The 20,822-nt window shown below is 51.2% G+C and overlaps 1 protein-coding gene and 2 pseudogenes across 1 annotated transcript; 1 reads left to right on the forward strand and 2 right to left on the reverse strand.

Annotated features, from left to right (window-relative positions):
- Positions 1-7,002: 7,002 nt before the first annotated feature.
- Positions 7,003-12,607, reverse strand: LOC142593189 (ubiquitin carboxyl-terminal hydrolase 42-like). The gene is made up of 12 exons (XM_075706854.1): positions 12,592-12,607; positions 12,052-12,252; positions 11,489-11,599; positions 11,311-11,413; positions 11,096-11,163; positions 10,864-10,934; positions 10,218-10,300; positions 9,859-9,970; positions 9,398-9,538; positions 9,079-9,179; positions 8,143-8,281; positions 7,003-7,974 (listed from the first exon to the last, which is right to left on the reverse strand). Exons 1-12 carry the CDS (start codon positions 12,605-12,607, stop codon positions 7,003-7,005), a joined length of 2,118 nt encoding a protein of 705 aa, XP_075562969.1.
- A 2,313-nt stretch (positions 12,608-14,920) lies between these two features.
- Positions 14,921-15,296, forward strand: LOC142593311 (histone H2A.V pseudogene; annotated as a pseudogene).
- A 301-nt stretch (positions 15,297-15,597) lies between these two features.
- On the reverse strand, positions 15,598-19,081 carry LOC142593190 (syntabulin-like; annotated as a pseudogene).
- Positions 19,082-20,822: the final 1,741 nt, after the last annotated feature.

Raw genomic sequence — 20,822 nt, forward strand, 5'->3', positions numbered from 1 at the left:
CTCATACAGCTGGCCTCGGCCCATCGGTCCAGCCTGTCCAGGTCCCTCTGCAGGGCCATCCTACCCTCCAGCAGATCGACACTCCCACCCAACTTGGTGCCACCTGCAAACTTACTGAGGCTGCACTCAATCCCCTCGTCCAGATCGCTGATAAAGATATTAAACAAGGCTGGCCCCAAAACAGAGCCCTGGGGAACACCGCTCGTGACCGGCCGCCAACTGGACTTAACTCCATTCACCACTACTCTCTGGGCTCGGCCGCCCAGCCGGTTTTTTTACCCAGCCAAGACTACACCCGTCCAAGCCATGAGCTGCCAGCTTCCCAAGGAGAATATTATGGGAGACTGTGTCAAAGGCTTTGCTAAAGTCCAGGTAAATGACATCCACAGCCTTTCCATCATCTACCAGGCGGCTCACCAGATCATAAAAGGAGATCAGCTTGGTCAAGCAGGACCTGCCTTTCATGAACCCATGCTGACTGGGCCTGATCCCCTGGTTGACCGGCACTTGCCTGTTGAGTTCACTCAAGATGAACCTCTCCATAATCTTTCCCGGCACCGAGGTCAGGCGGACAGGCCTGTAGTTCTCCAGGTCCTCCTTCCGGCCCTTCTTGTAGGTGGGTGTCACGTTGGCAAGCCTCCAGTCCTCAGGGACCTCCCCTGTTAACCAGGACTGCTGACAGATGATGGAAAGTGGCTTGGTGAGCTCCTCTGCCAGCTCCCTCAGTACTCTTGGGTGGATCCCACCTGGCCCCATAGACTTGTGAGCGTCCAGGTGGCGTAGCAGGTCGTTAACTGCTTCCTCCTGGACTATGAGGGCTCCATTCTGGTCCCCGTCCCTATCTTCTAGCTCAGGGGCCTGAGTACCCTGGGGATGACTGGTCTGGCTGTTAAACACAGAGGCAAAGGCGGCGTTAAGTACCTCAGCCCTTTCCTTGTCCTCGGTGACAATGTTCCCCCCCACATCCAGCAAAGGCTGGAGATCCTCCTTGGCTCTCCTTTTATTGCTGATGTACTTATAAAAGCATTTCTTATGATCTTTTACAACACTGGCCAGATTAACTTCTTGCTGGGCTTTTGCTTTTCTAACTTGAGCTGAAGCCTTTCACTAGTAAAGATGCTAGGCTGCAATCCTCAGAACAGCGTCAACCAAGTAAGGTGACACTTGGAACAACGGAGATTCCGGGAAAACCTCACTGCTATCCCCACGTCACAGGTCTCTCTCTTACTAAGTATGGTGGAGCATGAACCTGACGACTGGCAGACAAAATACCTTTGACCATCCTGGGAATGTCCACTACACAAATTTTGCGCTCCAGAAATAGGGTGCCATATGCACACACCAGATTATTGTTAGTAGCTAATTTGGACGAGACAAGCCCCTGCTTCAGAAAGCATACGTCAAGAAAGACATGTAGACTTTAGGCGGGCAGAGGGCCATTCAGTGTTGTGATGAGGTAGGAGCCTAAGTGCTACCTATTGAGAGCCTGATGGTGTGCATGTGAATACGCTCCACCTCTGTCTTTCCATGTGTACTGCTCATTTTAGACTTTTATATTTCATCCTGCTGCTTTGCCTCCGGTCCCTTGCGTTGCCCGGTTGTTCCAGAATGATGTTGTGACTCTCCCGTTAGCAACGATTTCTGACTGGGCAGTGAGCCCTTACACCTCACTGGTTCAGCTGCCCAAGTCAGAACGGTGCTTGTGCTTGTGCTAGTCAAGGGAGAGAGAGGCGAGATCCTCCAGACAGCGACTGAGAGTAGTGGGGTAACGAGGAAGCCGAAATTGGGTTGTCGTTCTGACTCATCCTCCAGAGGAGCCTCTTGCTCTCCGTTTAAGACAGGAAGAGCCTTAGCAAGTGGAAGCTAGGCGACGTATTCCCTTTGGTGTCTGTCAACAACTTTCAGTAATGCATAAAACACCCCTCCATTACAAAACCAGTCCCACACAGAAGACCAAAGCAACACTTAGGGGGTCAAAAAATGTGGGGGAGACAAGCGGAACAGGACTGTGTTAGTTCACGCTCTGGCTCTGTCCCCCGTAAAGAAGTGGGAAGGGAGGATGAGAACCTTGCCCCATACAACAGAGTAGTCTGGAGAATAAAACTTCCTGCACACAAGCGCTTGGGTAACAAGGTATTGAATTGCTGTGATAAACCTCTGGTAAAGTTCAGGTGGAGCCGGGGCATGGGGACGGGAGCTAAATTTGTGTATTAAAGACATGGGAGGAGGAGTGAAGCAGCATACACCTTCACACCCAACTTTCCTATTGGCCGAGGGGACCGAACTTGTCCCTTGTGAAGCTCTGACGCAGTAGCGTTGTCTCACAAAGGGAGTTTGTTACCCGGTGTGCGATAAACCAATTGAGTCGAGCAGTCGAGAATCCAATCCACCGAGTCGAGATATCCAGTTTATTTCATTTCTGTGCAGAGATGGGTGCTAGGTGGCAATTCCACAAAGCTAGCACACCCTTACAGTAATAGTTTAACATATGTATACTTATGTTGCTACATATCACTCCTTTCTATTTGCTTATCGTACCATCGTGGGTTCTTAGTCTCTTCTCCTTGACTGAAAGACACAATGTTGCATAAGGGTCTTCACGTGGAGGCAAGAATATTTTGGCACAGAGGTGTGTTTTTTCCATGCAAATGAGCGTAGTTCATTTAAAGTTCATATACTCTTTCAGTTTGCGTCCAATTCCATGCTCTGCTGCCCAGGTATTTCTTTGTGAGTGATAACTTTCTGCTTTATCTAACATTTTGTCCTTGGGTAAATATCATTCGCTACTAGCTGACCGCGACATTATGTTGCTTGAGACATCAGTTCCCCACTTTGAGACTACGAGGCTTTCTAAGAGCTTCCTAAGTCTCCCTATGTACCCGTGCTAACATAATGGACTGTCCTCTAGTTAATTGTAACAGCATTCTCTTTAAACAATTCACAGCAATACAAATAATGAGCAGTGTTCTTATTACAACAGTTAAGAGTGTGAAATGAGCTCTCTAACCATCCGGTTAATGAGTATCCCAGTCCGTTCAGGATTTTGTTTAACCAGCCTCCTTCTAACCCTGCTCTTAGTTCCCTGCTTGCTTTGGCTACTCCTTTGATATCATCTAGTTGATGGTCCAAATCTTTAGTTACATTTGGAATGTGGACACCACACCTACCATTTAAAAGATTCAGGTATCCACCACACTCCATGTTCGTGCAATAATAATAAATCCAGAGGCAAACGGTTCTCCAGTGCCATTTTAGAGGTGGCTTGTAACTGGAGGTTTAAATCTGACAGACCAGTCCGAGTTGCATTCGCTAATGCTTCCATCTGCAAGGTTAAATTCTGAATGGCTAATCTATTCTGAAACCTGAGGAGTCAATACAGGTCCAAATATCCACGCTACCTTGGTTCCAGTACTTGGGTGTTGCCAATTGTCCTCGACTGATCTTTTGATTCTCCCCCAAATTCCGCAGCTTAATGGAGATTTTCTCCATAAGGGACAAAGTTAGCAGTCCTACGGTCCAGTATTTATTCTCATCTGAAAGGGGGAGATGAGTTACCCACTCCCCATCACTGCTTATCCATACCGTATATCCTAAGGCCGGGACTGTCATCTGGGTACGATCTAGGCCGCTCCAAGGGTCATTATTAGTCAGATGCGACCAGGTATCATTTAATGGAGTTACATAATTCCTGCATATGCATCCTAACCTTAGGGCCATAGCAACCGGATACACTCGCTGCACTTGTGGTTCTGAGCTATTACAGTTAAAGATTCTAGTACAATTCCAGTTTGACTTTGTTTTTCCAGAGGCAGTTCTTGACCTATCGAGATTGGGATAAGTTAACTGCACTTGCAAGGGTTCATCAGGAATACCTTCATTTCCTTCCCAAACAAAACACCAATCTGTCGGTTGGTTATATTCCCGGCACTTCCCAAAGCTGGGGTATCTGACAGCCCCACGGCCTATTACTACACTGATCTCCTGACGGTCTATATATTACTTCTTTAGCCCACGGAGTTTCAGCTTTGCTGATATTACAGTTTTCCACCGTACCACCTTTCGGAGTCCATTTGAGGGCATTATTTTCCTTCCTTATTGTACCATGTGGTGGACCCATTAAGTTCCCTTCTCCACATGTCTTCCCCTGTTTTAGTTAGGTTTGTCGTTAGTACCCCCCCCATGAAATGGGATTCTCTGCGGACTTAGGAGTAGGTAAACACGCAGTCACTGAAGTCCAGTTTTGAAGTTTACCAAAGTCTCGGACCAACTTCAGAATAAGATTTGTGTTACTGCAATTAATGTAGGAGTACATGATGAAAACTTTCACCACACACATTCTGCTTTCCACTTGGCAAAGGATCGAAGGCTCTACGTGAATATATATATATATATATATATATACACACATATTTTTTTTTACAATCAAGTTCAAAATCCCTTTGGGACGCAAAAACAGTTTATGTGTTCTTGAAAATTCTTATCTTAGTTTCTCCTGTCTTCTCAGAGCTCCATTGTTCCGTCGGCGCTTTTTGGCTTTTTTAACCCAGGTACGATGAACCCAGGAGTCAATGCCTCTTTCTTTGATAGCCGTGTGGGTAATTAGCAAAACCAGGTAAAGTCCCTTCTATCGTTCCTTTAAAGGTTCATCCTTCCACGTTTGGATATGGACTTTGTCTCTGAGCATAAGGCAACAAGCTGGAGTGTCTAAGGGTATTGGCGCCCTTTCAGTTAAATACCCGTGAAGGGAAGACAAAGCCTGTTCCAAAGATAACAGGTAACGGGATAACAATTGGTTTCCCGTAATACGCGTTTGATCACCTTTCCCAGTTAAACTATTTATGGGATACTGTTTCCCATACAGAACCTCAAAAGGACTAACTCCTTCGCTAGCTCGGGGAGTGACTCGAATTCTTAGCAATGCTATTGGTAGCACATCTGTCCACGTCGTTTGAGTTTCCTGACAAAGTTTTGAAAACTGTCTTTTCAGAGTCTTATTCATTCATTGGACCTTGCCACTTGATTGTGGTCTCCAAGGAGCATGTAGGTCCCATGTCATTTGTAAAAACTTTGCACCTTCCTGAGCTATTTGAGCTGTAAAGTGTGGCCCATTTTCAGCGGACATTCCTTCAGGTACCCCAAATCTAGGAATTATCTCCTTTAACAATATCCTTACTACTTCTCTAGCCTTATTGGTACAACACGGGAAAGCTTCAGGCCATCCTGAAAGGGTGTCTGGTAACACCAACAGCTAGCTATACTGATTGCTTTTTGGCAGTTCAGAAAAAACAATTTGCCAGTATTCCCCAGGCATGTGGCCCTTCCTGACCTCTCCAGGAGGAGATCTTTTCTGTAGTTTGGGGTTATTCTTACAACAACATAGTTATCGGGCACTGCTTCACAACAAAGTTTGCAAAAGTTTGCATCTTCGGTCCTACAGCGTATCTTTTGATACTTGTGACCAGAGCATCCGCTCCCATATGGGATTCACTATGGGTCTTCTTCAGTATTTCTCCTACCACTGGGGTAGTAACCAATACTTGCCCATCTTTGGTTATCCACCATCCTTCCTTGACTTGGTACACTCTAAATACTTGGCAAGCTGATCCTCCTCCTTAGAATAGTTTGGAGGTTCCCACTGAACTTTTCTTGATGGGACCAATGCTTCAATTAGCGATGCCCTTTCCGCAACTCTTTTGGCTATTTCCTCTGCTTTTCCATTTCCTTTAATGATTCCCATTTGTCCTTTCTGATGAGCTTTGCCACACATGATTGCAACTTCTCTCGGTCCCAGAACAACTTGCAACAATTCTAAAATTTCCGGTCCATATTCAATAGGGGTTCCTTGAGAAGATAGCAACCCACGTTGTTTCCAAATAGCCCCATGCGTGTGGACCACTCCAAATGCGTATTTGGAGTCTGTATTTACTTACTTACTGTAAGTAGGTACTTACTGAAAGTAAGTACTGTACTTACAGTACTTATTTGCCTACTGTATTTATTTACTCTTCTATCTTTAGAGGTTTGGTTAAATCCAGCAAACCCAAAGCAGGAGCCCTCATCAATTCAGTTTTGATGGAGTCAAATCCTTTTCGGCACTCTGGTGTCCATTCTAAAATTTCTCCGGGTCCCTTCATAGATTCACATACCAGCCTGGCAATCAGACTAAAATTTGGTAACCGGAGTCTGCACCATCCAGCCATCCCCCAAAATCCTCGCAGCTCTTTCTTAGATTTGGGGGGGGCTACTAAAACACGACTGGAACCCGTACTGACCCCTGGGTGACAGCGCTAGTTACTGGTCTCTGACTAGACTGGCTGCCACTGAGCAGCGCCCTCGGGGCCCGGCCGCTCAGCCCGTTTCAGTCCCGCTCACTGTCGGCTCATCCAGCCCACTCCCGTTCCAGTGACCAGAACTCCGTATTTAAAAAGGGGTTGCAAGATGGGCATATGCAAGCACACTGCTTTCAAAATCCCAAGACATAAACCTCCCACACTGGCTCTGTCCACCTATTGCCCCAAAACCTACAGAGAAGGAAACACCCCGTAAATTACATATGCAAGGCCAACAGCTGTTTTTACTTCTGGCTTTGGCTGTTCTGCCTGTTGGTTCCAAATGAGTATTATTTTTGCAGGGCCATCCCAAAAGCTGAACATGGATTAAAGTTCTTCCTTGAGGCACCTGTGGGCAGGTGGGCCAGCCGGTGGAGCTGTCTGAGTGTCTAGAAGGTCTCTCTGAGCACTTCCTGGCCAGAGGCAGCACTGGGAGGAGGGACAGGGTGGGCCGCTGGTGCCCTTTGTGCAGCTTGATCCCTGCTGGGGGCACTGCTTCCTGGATTCTCCTCCTCTCCTCTCCTCTCGCTGGCATTGCAGAAGTCAGATGCTGTGCTCCTCCTTCATCCAGGGTCGCAATGTGCCCCCGTCACCACCACAGCGCCCCGAGTGTTTGTCCAACGTGCATCTCTGGGGCGCTGAAACCCTCCTCCTCCTCCTCCCTGCTGAGGGGTCACAGTCTGATGTCCGCAAACTGACTGTGGCGATCGCAGCCCCGCCGTGGCGATCTGCTCCGCTCTCTCTGCCTCAGCTGAGTTTGCTCCCGAGCAGCCCTGGCTGCGGGAGCCCACTTGGAGCTGGTGGTGGAGGGCCCTGCAGCTGCATCACCCCTTGGGGCTCGGTCACGACGGGGAGACCTTGCTCTCCTCCTCCTCCCCCTGCACCTTGCTGAGCAGCTGTAGTCCGTGATCTCCACAAACCGGCTGCGGAGATCATAGGCACGCCGCAGGGATCTGCTCTGTTCTCTCTGCATCGGCAGGGTTTGCTCCCAAGCAGCATTGCATGTGGGAGCCGACTGGGAGATGCCGCTGGAGCGCCCTGGAGCTGCGTTCACCCTGGGAGCGCAGTCACGACTTGCCAGGCTAGTTCTCCTCCTCCTTCTCCCTGCTGAGGGGTCATAGTCCGTGGTGTCCACAAACCAGCTGCGGAGATCTTTTCCCCACTGCGGGGATCTGCTCCGGACCCTCTCCCGGGCACCCTTCCTCTGGCGGCGGGAGGAAGGGCTGAATCCCTGCTCCTCTTTGGTGGTGTCGTCGTCTTCTTGCACGCTGTGTGGCACACGGTCAACTGGCTGACAGCAGACCGGGCACGCATCTTTCCTTCCAGACACCAGCCTTCTACAGCCGCAGAAGAAGCGATGCAAGCAGAAGCCCACGCAGGAGGCGATGTTGAGCCTGCCTGTCCAGATGGAGCACGGCCAGCCTGCAGATGCCTGCCGTGCACCTGCCGAGGTTAGCTGGCTCGTGCTGGCTGTTGCAGAGGAGCTGCTGTCCTCTGGAGAGTCCTCCATGCCCACCGCCATGCCCTGCAAAGAGAGCTGTGCCAAGGTCCTGCCCTTTCCTCCTGAAAGGACCAGAACAGTGAGGAAACCCCAGAAGCTCTGTGAGGGGACAGCTAAGGGCCGCCCAAAGGCTCTCCTGGAGGGCTGCAAAGGCAGAAGGGGCCAAAGGCGCACAAATGGGATGGATCTAGGTGGCATGCTTTGAGAGGGAGCAGCGTTGCGGCTGTGTGACCGGGAAAAGAGAGCAATGCCCAGATCCCACAAAGAAATCCACTGTCCATCTGGTGCCCTGACCCGCCTCCCCAGAATTACCTTAGTCCTGTGAGGCAGACCCTGTGGTCCCACAGAAGCCGCCTGCTTGCTCTTGGCCCCCCACAGACTGAGGAAGAAACGGGCATATGATGGTGCCGGTGAGGAAGAAGCCCTTTCTCCAATTTTCAACTCAGGGCATCTGGAGGGGAAAAAAAAAAAAAAGGATCTCTGTTTAGGGCTCTTCTTGCAGCCTCCTCTGGGGCTCAGTCATTTTCTTGGAGCGGTTTCTACGACAGAGAGAAGACGTAACCAAGACTACAAATAGGAAATTCGATTGGGGTCTTCCCACCACGTCTGCCCCTGCCAGAGCAAGTCCTCGAGGGTCTTTATACCCGCTACGGCTTCCATTTCATAGAGTCAGAGAATCAGAGAATATTTTGGGTTGGAAGGGACCTTAGAGATCATCTAGTTCCATCCCCGCTGCCATGGGGAGGGATATCTTCCACTAGACCAGGTCGCTCAAAGCCTCATCCAACCTGGCCTTGAACACTTCCAGGGACGGGCCATCCACAACTTCTCTGGACAAGCCCTTCCAGTGTCTCACCACCCTCACAGTAAGGAATTTCTTCCTAATTTCTAATCTAAATCTTCCCTCTTTCAGTTTAAAACCGTTACCCCTCGTCCTATCACTACACTCCCTGATAAAGAGTCCCTCCCCATCTTTGCTGTAGGGCCCCTTGCTTGAAGTACTCTTCTCAACATTAGCCAGCTTCAGATAGCAGACAAGTAGCCGTTTACCCCCGGGGCAGCAGCCTAAAGCCCAGCAAGGGAAGATAAGGACTGACGTGGGGTAGTTCACGTTGGACAGCACTGAATGATGCAGGTACTAACTGTCTCCTATGACAGAAAGAGAAACACTCCAGAGGATGAGAAGAAACAAGCAAAGCCAGGAAAAGGAAACATATTCTGAACGGTTTTTTTAATACTTGTTATGACCTGACGTAAAAGAGTAAATAGGCTTGCTGCCCGAGAACTCTGTCGATGCCACAACCATCCACAGCCATGTCGTTCATCTTGTACCACAGTCCGTTGCTGGCCTGCAAAGAAAGGCATCGATACCTGGAGGTGAACTGCATGGTTTCTCCACAAAAACACAGGCAGAAAACTACAGGACCAAGAGTACACCAAAACAAATCCAATCCAGCCCCTGAAGAGACCTTCTCCCCCAAAGCCGTGGCTGCCAGTAACACTGCCGTGAAAGTTTCTCTTCCCCAGCACACATATTTCCCCTGCTAGGAAGGAAGTTGCTCTTTACCTTTGTGTAGCAGAAATAGTGTCCTGCATGGCAGCTGTCACCGCTGTGTACCAGGACAGCATATAAGGCGTAGAGGAGCGGTTCTCCAGCTGTCCGAGACATGTATGGCCGAAGATCCAAGTATTCAGGATACTCCACAACCTACGGAGAGACCCAGAGGGCTCAGAAATGTTCCTGAAATAGCCTTCCAAGACTGAAGGCTAGCGGTGTGTAAATACATCTTTTTGGCTCATGAACACTTGTTTTCCCTTAAAGCAACATCCATGGTTTGGGGGGCAGGAAACTGTTCGCGGTCCAAACAGCTCTGTCGGAGCAGAGCATGTGCTTGTCTTCCCGCGGGAACTCTCGTCTCCCCAGAAGGGAACACAAAAATCCCAACACGAACAACCGGTGAAAGAGCGTACTGCTTTGGAAATCTCCTGCTCCGGGAAGAGAAAGTTGCGCTCCAGTTGCGTACACACCTTGCTGATCTTCCTGCCAGTGAAATCTTGAAACCTTTTCAGACACACCGTCAGAACCTTGGGCGCGTGATGGACCGTAAAGCTCTTGGAGGCAGCAACCATCTTGTCACACCTTGTAACCAAGCACAGAGATGAGTGCTGAAATGCACCTCTCTTGCCCCAAGAAGGCCAGACAAGCTTTCCCTTCTCACACATCCTTATGCTATTTTAAGTCTATTCAGTACCAGAAGGCCGTATTAAACAAAAGCTGCATCTCATTATTGTGCATCTAACCTACGTGAAAAGATGACTTATGCCGCATGACATGCGGCACCTTCACGCAGCACCTAGTATTAGTATGTCGTTAGTAATCCTCTTACTTGCTACATTTAAAGCAGTTTTCGCCATCCAGCTGCTCGGGTCTCACAAAGTCCTCCAGAGCTGCGGTGACAGATGAGGCCGCCTGGAGGAGCGAGAAAGGATAGCCCTGAGCTCAGGGCATCACCCTCGCCCAGACACTTACTAGGAGTTGACAGGAAGACCCAGGTAGCTGAGGCTGAGGAGACCCACCCTGAAACCCGCAAGCAGTGTCCAGAAGGAGGCACAAAGAGGGTATTATGCTGAACACTTCCCTCAATTCCCAGGGATTCCCGGCGCTATCAGGAGCTACCTCTCTGTGGCACCGCACAGTTCAGCTACCAATGCTGTGCAGGGTCATCAATAATGAAGACACCACAACCCATCAGCCTGGGAGCCAGACGGGTGTTGAGGAGGGCAAAAGGAAGACGGATGAGAGTACGTCAAGGGTGCAGAGAGGATAATTTGTACTTGTCCAGCTTAAAGCCAGCACCTACATGCAGACCGCTGCCACGGCCTCCCCAGAAGGACACAGGCCATTCCATTCCACTGCCCACCCGCCACCAAGCTCTCTTATGTTTGCACTCTACGTTTTTAAGCCAAATGCCTCGATTCTGGAAAGCTACAGGGGTCTTGGGACGTTTGAAGCACAATTACAAACCCTCTTACTTTTATATCCAAAGGGACATCCAGGAAGGCCTCATAGGAATCGGACACTGCTCTGCAGCTCAAGCACGTGACTGGAAGGCAAATCAAAATGCTCAGCGACAGGGGAAGTTGACTGACTCTGCCCGTTTCTGTCCTTCATGCCTACTACGCCAGTCACACCATCAGCCGTTTATCACGGGCAGACGGGAGGGCACAGACAATTCCAGGGAGAGCAACAGTTGTGGGAAAGTACCTCTGGATCTCAGAAAGCCCCCAAATATTTGATGGACGATGGTAGTTGCTTGAGAAGAGACGTCCAAGCTAGAAAGAAATGGTAAGGCAGAGAGTTATCTCCTCCAAGAGTTTTGCTTTGTCTGAAAGCCCTGGGCGTAGGTTCTCCTCGATGGGAGTACCTCAAGGAGTGCAAAGGGCTCGGGAACACTGAAAAGGTAATCGGCTTGTGCTTACTCGCTGCTTCCACTCAGACAGGCTCTCTGCATGGCATCGACAGTATAGCGTAAGAACTCGTGGGCGTCTTCCTGCATGCCAAGCTGGAAATGTTCTCCTATTCCTACAAAAGAAGAAGTTAGTAGATCTCTCCTACAAGAAGGCAAGAAAACCTGTAGGGGCACCTGAAATGACTTACGTGTGAGGACACTGATGACACCGCTAGGCCGGATGGCACAGACTGAGGAACGCAGGACCTCGTTAACGTGCGCTTCCATTACGCACATCATGCAGAAGCCTTGCTGACGACCTGAAGCGGGAGGAGGGAGGGAAGCAAGCTCCTCGGGTTAGCAAAATATCCACAGCGATGGGAAACGTAATGGAGATCTTGAAGTTCTAAGAACAGTCTCCACTCCTCCTCTCCCAAGGTGCCAATGTCCCAACAAGCCCCGGACATTATTTTAGTGCCTAGAAAACTTTCTTCAGAGGGATGCTAAACTGACAAAAGTTTTCTGTGCAATAAGCAAAGAGAGCTTAACTTGTCGGAATAGGGACTGAGACCTGGGGCTAGAAAGAGGTGCCTTTCTGAAGATCAACACACCTAGACACGAGGGGCGGCTTCTAGGCTTGAGTGTTCAAAGAACACCACCTCGGGGGGTTGACAAAGAAGGGCTGCTTTTCTGGTAGATCAAATTCCAGATTCTGGGAATCCTTGCAAAGTGTCCCACAGATTTACAAGGAGTTGTTCATAAAAGTTCTCACATGACTGGCTGTGCTCACGAGAGAGCAGGTAGTTGGCCAGAGGGGGTGTGTACGTCAGGCACTGCAGGACGGAGTTGAGGAAGCACGTATTGCCCAGGTTGTAGAGTCCCGCTCCAGCTCTCTGTCTGTGCTGCCAGTCCAGGCAAATCTTCTCCGGAGGAAAGAGGACCCTTTGTGGCGGAGCCATTCCCTCGGCGACGACTGCAGGGCAATGACATTTGCAAAGAGATGACACGACATTGTTGCACAAAAGCATGTCTTGGGCAAGCACCTAGCACAGAAGGTAACCCTACTGATGTCAGGATCTTTCTACGGGCAATGTCGTCTTTCAGAGTCTCGTACATAGTGGCAGAGGAGTGACAAAACGCGTTTTCATGTGTCTAATGGAAAACAGCTGGGTAAGTCTGGCTGCTATCAGGAAACGCCCCAGAATTCACGCTAGGCTGTCAGCACATCAACATTCAGGGATGGAGCACCAGCCACGTCCGTTGCCTTTGGGGAGTCACAAAGTCCAAGCCTGCTGATGAAGCCGTTACTCACAGGAGTCGTTCCCCATTGCGGCCATCGCTCCTCTCAGGAACACAGGGGAAAGCTTCGGATGACAAAGGATCTCAGGACACGCTCCAGAAAGAGATCAGCGCCAATGCCGTCCCCTGATTGCAAAGAAATAATCGCAGCTCAACAAAATGATTAAAAAACCCAAACCCAAACCCAAACGCAGCCCGCAGAACAGCAGCCGCCATCGAAAGAGTTTCAGTGGTACGTGGAACTGCTGCGGAGCCTGCAGGCCGACGGCCCTGCTGTCCCTGTCACAGGACTCCAATTGACAGCAATTACCAAGGCCCTTTTGAAAGACTGCATTGCGTGTCACCTTCTCTGAAGAGCACCTGCGGCTTACCTGTGGCTAGCGTTAGCAGCAGAGCCCTCTGGCTCTCCAGCCCACACTTGCCCACCTTGTATGCAGGACCGACCGGCTTCCGGCCGCTACTTTAGCGGCTGCCTTTGCCATGCTCCGTTTCTGCCTGCCTTCCTACCGCATCAGTCAGGGTGGGAAAACTGCTTGTCATTCTTGGCTGAGCCCAGTGCCTCAGACTACACTGCCACCCCCCTACTTACCTATCCTAGGGTATGGTAGAGAAATAAGTATCAGCACAAAGGAACTCTACCCGCAGCGCATATCCGGCCAGCCTGTAAAGGTGTAATAGCTCAGCCTAGAGCTCGGAAGGTATAGACCAGCCGATACTTTTGTCCCGTATCTCTACGACCTGTCCTGAAAGCCAAAGTGTAATTACCTTTGCAAGAGGAGGGAAGCTGAGAAGAAGTGGGCGATTTATCCAGACGATAAATGGCTGGAAAAGAGTAGTCACGCAAGTAGCAATGGAATGAGCCAAGTTATCCCGAAGGCCAGCTCGGCCCAACTAGCTTTCCCTGGCCCGCTTTTCAGGATGGCAAGCCCTGGCCAGGTGAGCTCATAATCACCGGGCGGGTGTCGCATCACTGCCCCTTTGTGACACGGGGCCGCACGGGGACGTGCCCCCTCGAGGCCGTGGAGCCACGCATCCAACACATCCCGGGCGCCTGCCGCAGCCAGCAGCCGCTGGGCTTCCCCACGCGCTGCCAGCGAAGGGCTGTTTGCCTGCCGGCAGAGCTCCTGCCTCTTCCTGGGGCCGCGCCAGCCAGATGAATCAAAATCTGCTCAGGGCTGCAAGCGTGCCTGTTCACAGCTTTGGCTGGCACGTTCGGGCGGCTGAGGGCTTCTTTTCCACTCTTCTCAGGTGCAGGGCTGTGTCCGTGAGACTCGAGTGGAGCAAAGCACCCGGTCTCTTACAGGTTCATTTCCAATGAACTTTATCTGCTCCCCCCAAGACACAGCCACGGGCTGACTCTGAACTAGCACTACCAAAGAAGTTACTTTTGCCCCTGCTCCACTCGGGGAGCCTTTTTTCTTTTTAGATTTCGCTTGAGGCATCTAGTTTCTCTGCTGCCTTGCTCGGGTTCCTGGTTTTCATCATGTCCCTCTCGGGACAGCTCAGTTTCTCCCCTCTCTTGCTTGCGGAGGCTCATTTTGCCCCTTCTCCACACAGGGTGCCTGGATTTACTCCGGCCCTGCTCAGGTGGCTCGTTACACCCCTGCCCAAATCTGGGGTGGCTCGCTTTGCTCATGCCCCGCTTGGGGCATTTAGTTTTGTCCCTGTCCTGCTCAGGGCATCTCATTTTGCCCCTGCCCCAGCCCCGCTCAGAGCAGACATTTTTGTCTGTGCCCAGCTGGGGGTCCCGGTTTGCCCCCGCCTTTCCCTGCTCCACAGTCCCTCTTGCCCTGGCCTCTCTCGTTGCCCTCCAGTCCGGCTTGGGCGTTTCTCCTGACTAGGCTGTGTCCCATCGGGGCAGGGCCCAAGGAGCTTGCACCGTGCTCCCCTCCCAGTCGCAACCCCATACCTGGCTTCTGTCTGTGGTGGCATCAGGGCTGTGGGGCTGGGGGCGATGGGTCGAACAGCCGCCTGGCCCTGGGGGCTCCTTGTCCTTCAGTTCATTCCCCGTTGAAAGGCAGCCCCTCCGCCAGCAGACAACTGCAGGCGGCTCTCTGCGCTTTCCGCAGGCACTGCTGACTGGGTCCTTGCAGGGCTATATGTGCAAAGTCACCTCACAGCCAAGCTCGCTTCAGGGTCAGGCCTCGGGAGCCAGCAGTGCCCGTTGCCTCCCAGGGAAGCAGAGGATCCTGCCAGCTGGATGTTGAGCAGGGTGTGCCTCTGCTGCCCGCTCCTCACTCACGCACACATCGCCTCCCGCTCCAGAGGCTTATTGCCTGGCGGCTCCTGTGGCGGCTCCCGCGTGGACTCGGGACCGGAGCTCGGGACGTGGCGGTGGCACCATGGCTGGTGGCAAAGCAGGAAAGCACAGTGGGAAGGCCAAGGCAAAGGCAGTGTCGCGCTCACAGAGAGCTGGGCTGCACTTCCCTGTGGGCAGGATCCACAGACACTTGAACACTCGCACCGCCAGCCTACGGGCAAGTGGGTGCCACCGCTGCCGTCTACAGCGCTGCCATCCTTGAGGACCTCACCGCCCAAGTGCTGGAGCTGGCAGGCAACACGTCAGAGGATCTCAAAGTCAAGCGGATCGCTCCTCGTCACTTGCAGCTGGCAATCCGCAGCAATGAAGAGTTGGATTCCCTGATCAAAGCCACCATCGCCGGTGGAGGTGCCATCCCCCACATCCACAAGTCCCCCATTGGAATGAAGGGACAATAAAAAACAGCATGGAGAGGGGAAAAAAAAAGCAGCCCCCTCCCTGCCATCATCGTACTCTACCTAGCACAGAAGAAATCTTGGGGATATGTGGAATTTTTTTTTTTTTAAGGAATAGTTCAAAGGAAGAGCACACACAATTGACTGTAGAGAGGAGGAAACATCGGTAGGGGCTTTAGATTCAAAGTTTGGCACAAAGTTGTACCTCGTCGGGCGGCACCCCTTGGTGTGGTGGTTGAGGGGCTCAGCTGCTCCCCTGGGTTTTATACAAAAATGGAACCGACCTCCTCCCAGCGCTGCCATGCTACCTGCACTCTGGAAAGGGCAGGGGAGATACCCTATGAATATCTGGGGGCAGCAGGGCAGTGCAGGATGGGGAGGAAGAGCCCAAGCAGTAGTTGAAGCTCCACCATGTTTCAAGGGAGATGGACAGAAGGATGGCGATTAATTGATTGATTGCTGGCTGGCAGGCACGCGTATCTTGAGCTCTGAAGGTGTTTTGAAAGAGCTGCTCCACACCTAGGCTATATGGCGCCACATCAGTCTGCGTGGCCTGTTCCACCACCACGTTGCTCATTCTCCCACCTCCCCGCTCCTCCTCCTCCTCCTCCTCCTCCTCCTGGGAAGTAGTTACTTTTTCATCCAGAACATTTTCAAGCGTCTCTCGATTCACTGCAGAACTGGAGGGAGCTGGATCGCTCACCTCAGAGCTTGTGGCGGTCAAACTCTCTTCAAATGCATCAGTCTCGTTAGCCGTGCCCTCGTTAAGAAGCAGCCCACTACCTGCCACCTCCTCCAGAGCTTGGTCCTCCGTGATGAGGCTGCCTGGCACCGTGGCACACAACGCTAACGCCTTCCCCTCCGAGTCATACGTGTACTCCGGGCACTGCTCATCTCTCACAGAGCTGTTCTGAGCCATCTCCACGCTCTGCAGCAGAGACTCCAGTTTCTTGTTTTCAACGCTTATGTCTAGGAAGTATTTCTGATTTTTTTTTTTGTCGTTCTCAGACAAGCTGTTCAATAGCCTGCTTCAGTTCTTGAATTTCCCTCCTTGCTTCCAAGAAGGCCAGCTCCACCTCCACACCATTACACTCTTCTACAATCCACTCTTCCTTCACGTGTCCCAGATGAGCTTTCAGCCCTTCTACTTCTGTTTCCCTGCAGCAAAATAAAAATATTGCGACACTGTTTCGTTACAGAGTCAACGTGAGGCTCCACCGCACTGGGATGGCTATGCTGCAGAGATGCTCCAAGAAGGAAGCACATTCCTCCGTGCACCATTTCCTGCCGCCTCCGGGACAGCTGGCGGAGACGTAAGCCGGCTGCCAAGACACGCCGGCTGACTGCTGACTGGAGTCACCGACCTCGCCACACAGCCAGCAGCCTCCGGGGCTGTGCTGTGATCCTGGACATTTTGAGGTGCAAGCGGGGGCCTCTAGGTTAGGGCCAGCCAGTACAGTGCTTAACGTCTCACCGACTGCCCGGCCCTGGAGGAGACGAGAAGCAGCTGCCTGCACGCATCCCCCGTGCTTGCCAGCAGCTCCTCACATACAGCCAGAGCCAACGCTGGCCTCAGACAGCAGGATGGCTCGGGGCTGCAGGCCCCTGTCTTGCTTTGCACCCACCCAGCCCAGCACGGAGCCAGAGGCTGCTGCCTTGACTTGCAAGCACGTGGGGAGAGGGGGCCCCTGCAAGACATCCAGCCCTCGCAGACGCAGAGGTCGGGCTATCCCAAGCTGGACCAAGGGCTCCCTGGGACTCTGCCTTGGGGCTCCTTACAAACACCCCTCTGGGCCTGCTTGGGTGGCGTCTGCTGGAGAGCCAGCTCTCAGAGAGCGGCTTTAGCAAGAGAGACGACACCTGCTGCTGTGTAATGCATGTTGTCGCTTCTTTGCTTAGCGTACCTACAAAGGGCTACTGTGAACAATTCAACACCTAAGCGACAAAAACACAAGCAGGCACCCTGGTTTGTGTAAGAGCTTTTCTTTCATTAGGGGAGAAGGATGACACTTGCAGTCATATTTCAGTGAGTGAGGTACAACAGGGGACTAAGGTCTTGCAGGTAGAAACTGGCTTATGTACAAAAGGTCTCAATGCTCAATCACACTGGGAAAATATTACCCTTTAAAAATATTCTATTGGGAAAGTTCAAAACAGGGGAAAGAGGCAGCCATATTCATAACTAAACTGCACGGTACGTATTCACTGAGCACGCCGTGAAACCTGAAGTACCTGAGAACAACCTGATCCGCCTGATCGTCTTTCAAATTTCTTAATGAAACCTTGATGCGGTCAAGAAATGAGTCAAAATGTTCTGGATTCCCACCCCTAAATGCTCCTGAATACATCTTTCCAACTCTGATTTCTCAAGTGAAATAGACCTTTCTTTACCTTTCCTTACCTCTCCTCTCAGATTCCTTCAGCTTTGTTTCCAAATGCTGTACTGGAACTTCCTTCTGCTGCAGAGCAGTCAAATACGGCTTGGCATTTTCTGGCTTAATGCTGCGATTCACCACAAGAAATGTATCTCCCCAATTGCCTGAAAAGGAAAAAAAAAAAAAACCAACAAAACAAACCCTCACTTAACATCACTCCTGCAGTTCTTCAGTCCTGGCAAAAAGAAAAACATCCCACAGACTGATACAAAGCTTGACGCCTTTGGGGCTCCTCAGTGTCTGCACAAGTGACTCCCTCTGGCAAATCAAAGTACTTGAGGAAACGCCTCATTTGTGGCTATCGCACAAAATTTACTATTTATGGTACTTGTCTTCAGTGCCATTACATCAAATGAGACATTTCACTTCAAACCCCGAGCCACCCCCTCACCCAAAACACGTGGTGTGCCCACGAGCAGGCAGCCGGGCCGCTGGCAAGGGCGCCCAGCTGCAGGACGGCCAGGTGAGGTAGCGTACGGACCGAGTTCAGCTCCACACGTGAGTTAGGAAGCTGAGCACCCTGAAACCTAGATTCATCCTAGCTAGCTTTAGGTGTGCACCTGACATGCTTGGCTGTTGAATTGCCCGAGAGAGACAGAGAGGGAGGGAGGGAAACAGCAGCAGCGTGGTGGCAATTTCTTCTCTGCAACATGTGTTGTGTGCGCTGGCAGGCATCTCTTTTCTTCCCTGTACAGGAAACTGCACAGGGAGGTGCCTAAGGCTGGGCAGGCTGAATTTTCACCCCAGTGTATTATAGTTGCTATACCACCCCACCCAGCTCTCTCCAAAGCAAAAGCACCCTTACACGAAAGAACCAGTGAATGCACAGGAGAACTGATGGCATGAAACCACAGGAAGGAGCCTGCCTCGGAGGGAAATGCAGCTACAAAGGGCGTTGACTAAAAGCAACCTTGACTTTTACAGTGCTGAAACAACATGGATGAATGAATACCATATGAAACAATAGGGATGGAGCACCCCGTTGACTGTCGAGCCACCAACATGAGGAGTCACACTGACGCCGAGGAGCAAGATGACCTGCTTGGCAACCCAGACAGCTGATGCCACGTTACAGTGCAGAGGAGGTCAGTCAGTGCCACTGAACACCGGGATGCTGAAATACACACTCGCCTCATCACTGGGCCGCTGTTGCTTCCTTTGCAGGAGCCCGAGTTGCTGCTGCTGGCTGAAGAAGCCCCATAATGCTGGCGGATGTCAGCAGGAACTCCGCTGGGTTTTGCACAGTCTTGACTAGGGGTCCTTTTCACGGGAAGCCCGTGGGCTGGCTCTGCGCTTGCAGGATAAGGATCCATTATTCCGACCACAAGGGCCTCGGCTGGAGGGAACCAACATGGTTAAAGCACATTGGATTAGCCTCATCACGCAACACATTGTGTGCCTTATTTTACACACAAAGCTGTCTAAACACTAAACCAGATAGGTAGCTGTGAGTGGCCGGGAAGACAGACAGTCCTGAAGTCATCAGCCACTGCACGTTCTTCAGGGATCTTCAGGGATCTCCTTTTATTTTGTTTTTTGTTTGTTTCTCCTTTGTAAGGAAGGAGATAAGTACCTAAGTGCAGAAGATTTGTGCCCGAGACCCTGAACCGCAGGTGGCCTGTGCCGCCAGCCCGGAGCTCAGCAGATCATTACTTAGGACAGATGGGATTCAGGCTTTTGCCTTCTACTTGCCCATGCCTCCTTTCTAACTTGCTGACTCCTTTCTTGGATCCTGCGTTTGCGCTGTGACCTCTGGGTGCTTGCTGCAGCCTGAGAGCCTTGTGAACAAAAGGAGATACCTGTCTTGAGAGGCCACAGCCCAACCACTAATTGCCTACGTCTCTACTAAGCCACATCGACAATAACTGTTCAGAAGGGCGTGGATCATAACATTTCTGACACAGAACTAAAAGGTCCCTTTTCTAGGCCACTTTAATTTAACGGGAACTTGTGGATTGGGGTTCAAAATTAGGAATGCTAATCAGTTTTACCTAACTTGTTAAGCCTCTTTTGCTCAAAATATTTACGTTCGGATTATATTCCAATATTATCTCTCGGAAGTTGTAGAGCACTTCTTTCTCTTCAGTGCCATTTAGTTAGCTTATGTCCTAAAAATACTTCACTCCTGCTGACTAACTAAATTCACGGTGCAACATGAGATACAGAATCGCCCTGTGCGACGCTAGGGCGCCTTGGGCAGCGGTCCTCAGAAAAAGGACAAACAGAGGGTGCCTAAGCTTATCAGGGATGAACGGAAGAGGAAAAGGCATCTAATGAGACCCACTTGACGATCCAAGCGCCATCTTCAAACACAAACTTTCTTCCACAACTGAGTGGCTAAGACTGACTTCCCTTTCTGTTAAAACTACAAAACAAAAAACCAAACGAGGCAATAAAAGAGACGGAGACTGTACTTGGCTTCAATAAGGGCTAACAGCAGAGTGGTCAGAGACCTGATGAGGAACGCAGGAGACCGGGCTAGGATTCATCTCAAGAGCTCAAGAACACCACCTTGCTGCTCGCTCTCTGCCTCTACAGAGGCTAAACTAGCTGCCCAATGGCTCAGGCGACCTCCATTTTCAACAGAATCTGAGTCCAGCAGTTTGTAAGCGTGCCAGATCCTGAGACATCGCCTGTATGGATCCTTCCCCTGGCCTACAGGCCCATGCTGGCCGCTCCCGTGGTTAGGACCGGAGCTCAAGCGCTCTGGAAGGTGCGCACACACAGGCCACTGGAAAGCTTTGCTCAGCACTACCAGACGATGCCTAGTTGAATTCAGCAGCAGAAAGACAAACAGGGGAGAGGCTACGGTTCTGCGCGCAAAGGGAGCGGAGGACAAAACAAAAGAGATCGGGGGCAATTCCGGAAGCAGCGACAGGCCATCTGGCAGACAAGCACCGCTACCTCTAGATCGGGGTCCCGCAGACCAGCCCGCCACCCACACTGCTCCATGAGCGCTATGCCGACGGCTCTTCCGATCTCCTGCAAGGGGGAAGAACAGTCACGGGCAGCACAAAGAACAGAATTAACAAAACTACAGATCACAGCCTTCACGGCACAGTCCTGGGAAAAGAAAGAGTCTCTCTCTATCCCT

The sequence above is a fragment of the Pelecanus crispus genome, chromosome 3 (assembly GCF_030463565.1).
Source record: "Pelecanus crispus isolate bPelCri1 chromosome 3, bPelCri1.pri, whole genome shotgun sequence".
NCBI classification, from domain to species: Eukaryota; Metazoa; Chordata; class Aves; order Pelecaniformes; family Pelecanidae; genus Pelecanus; species Pelecanus crispus.

What these genes read in the sequence shown, in the direction of transcription:
- LOC142593189 (XM_075706854.1), bottom strand. An exon ending in ATGTCCCTTTGGATATAAAA is followed by an intron (nt 10,301 to 10,863) that starts GTAAGAGGGTTT and finishes TCGCTCCTCCAG; the next exon opens with GCGGCCTCATCTGTCACCGC. An exon ending in TATTTACTCTTTTACGTCAG is followed by an intron (nt 8,282 to 9,078) that starts GTCATAACAAGT and finishes TTTCCCCTCCAG; the next exon opens with ATGCCCTGAGTTGAAAATTG.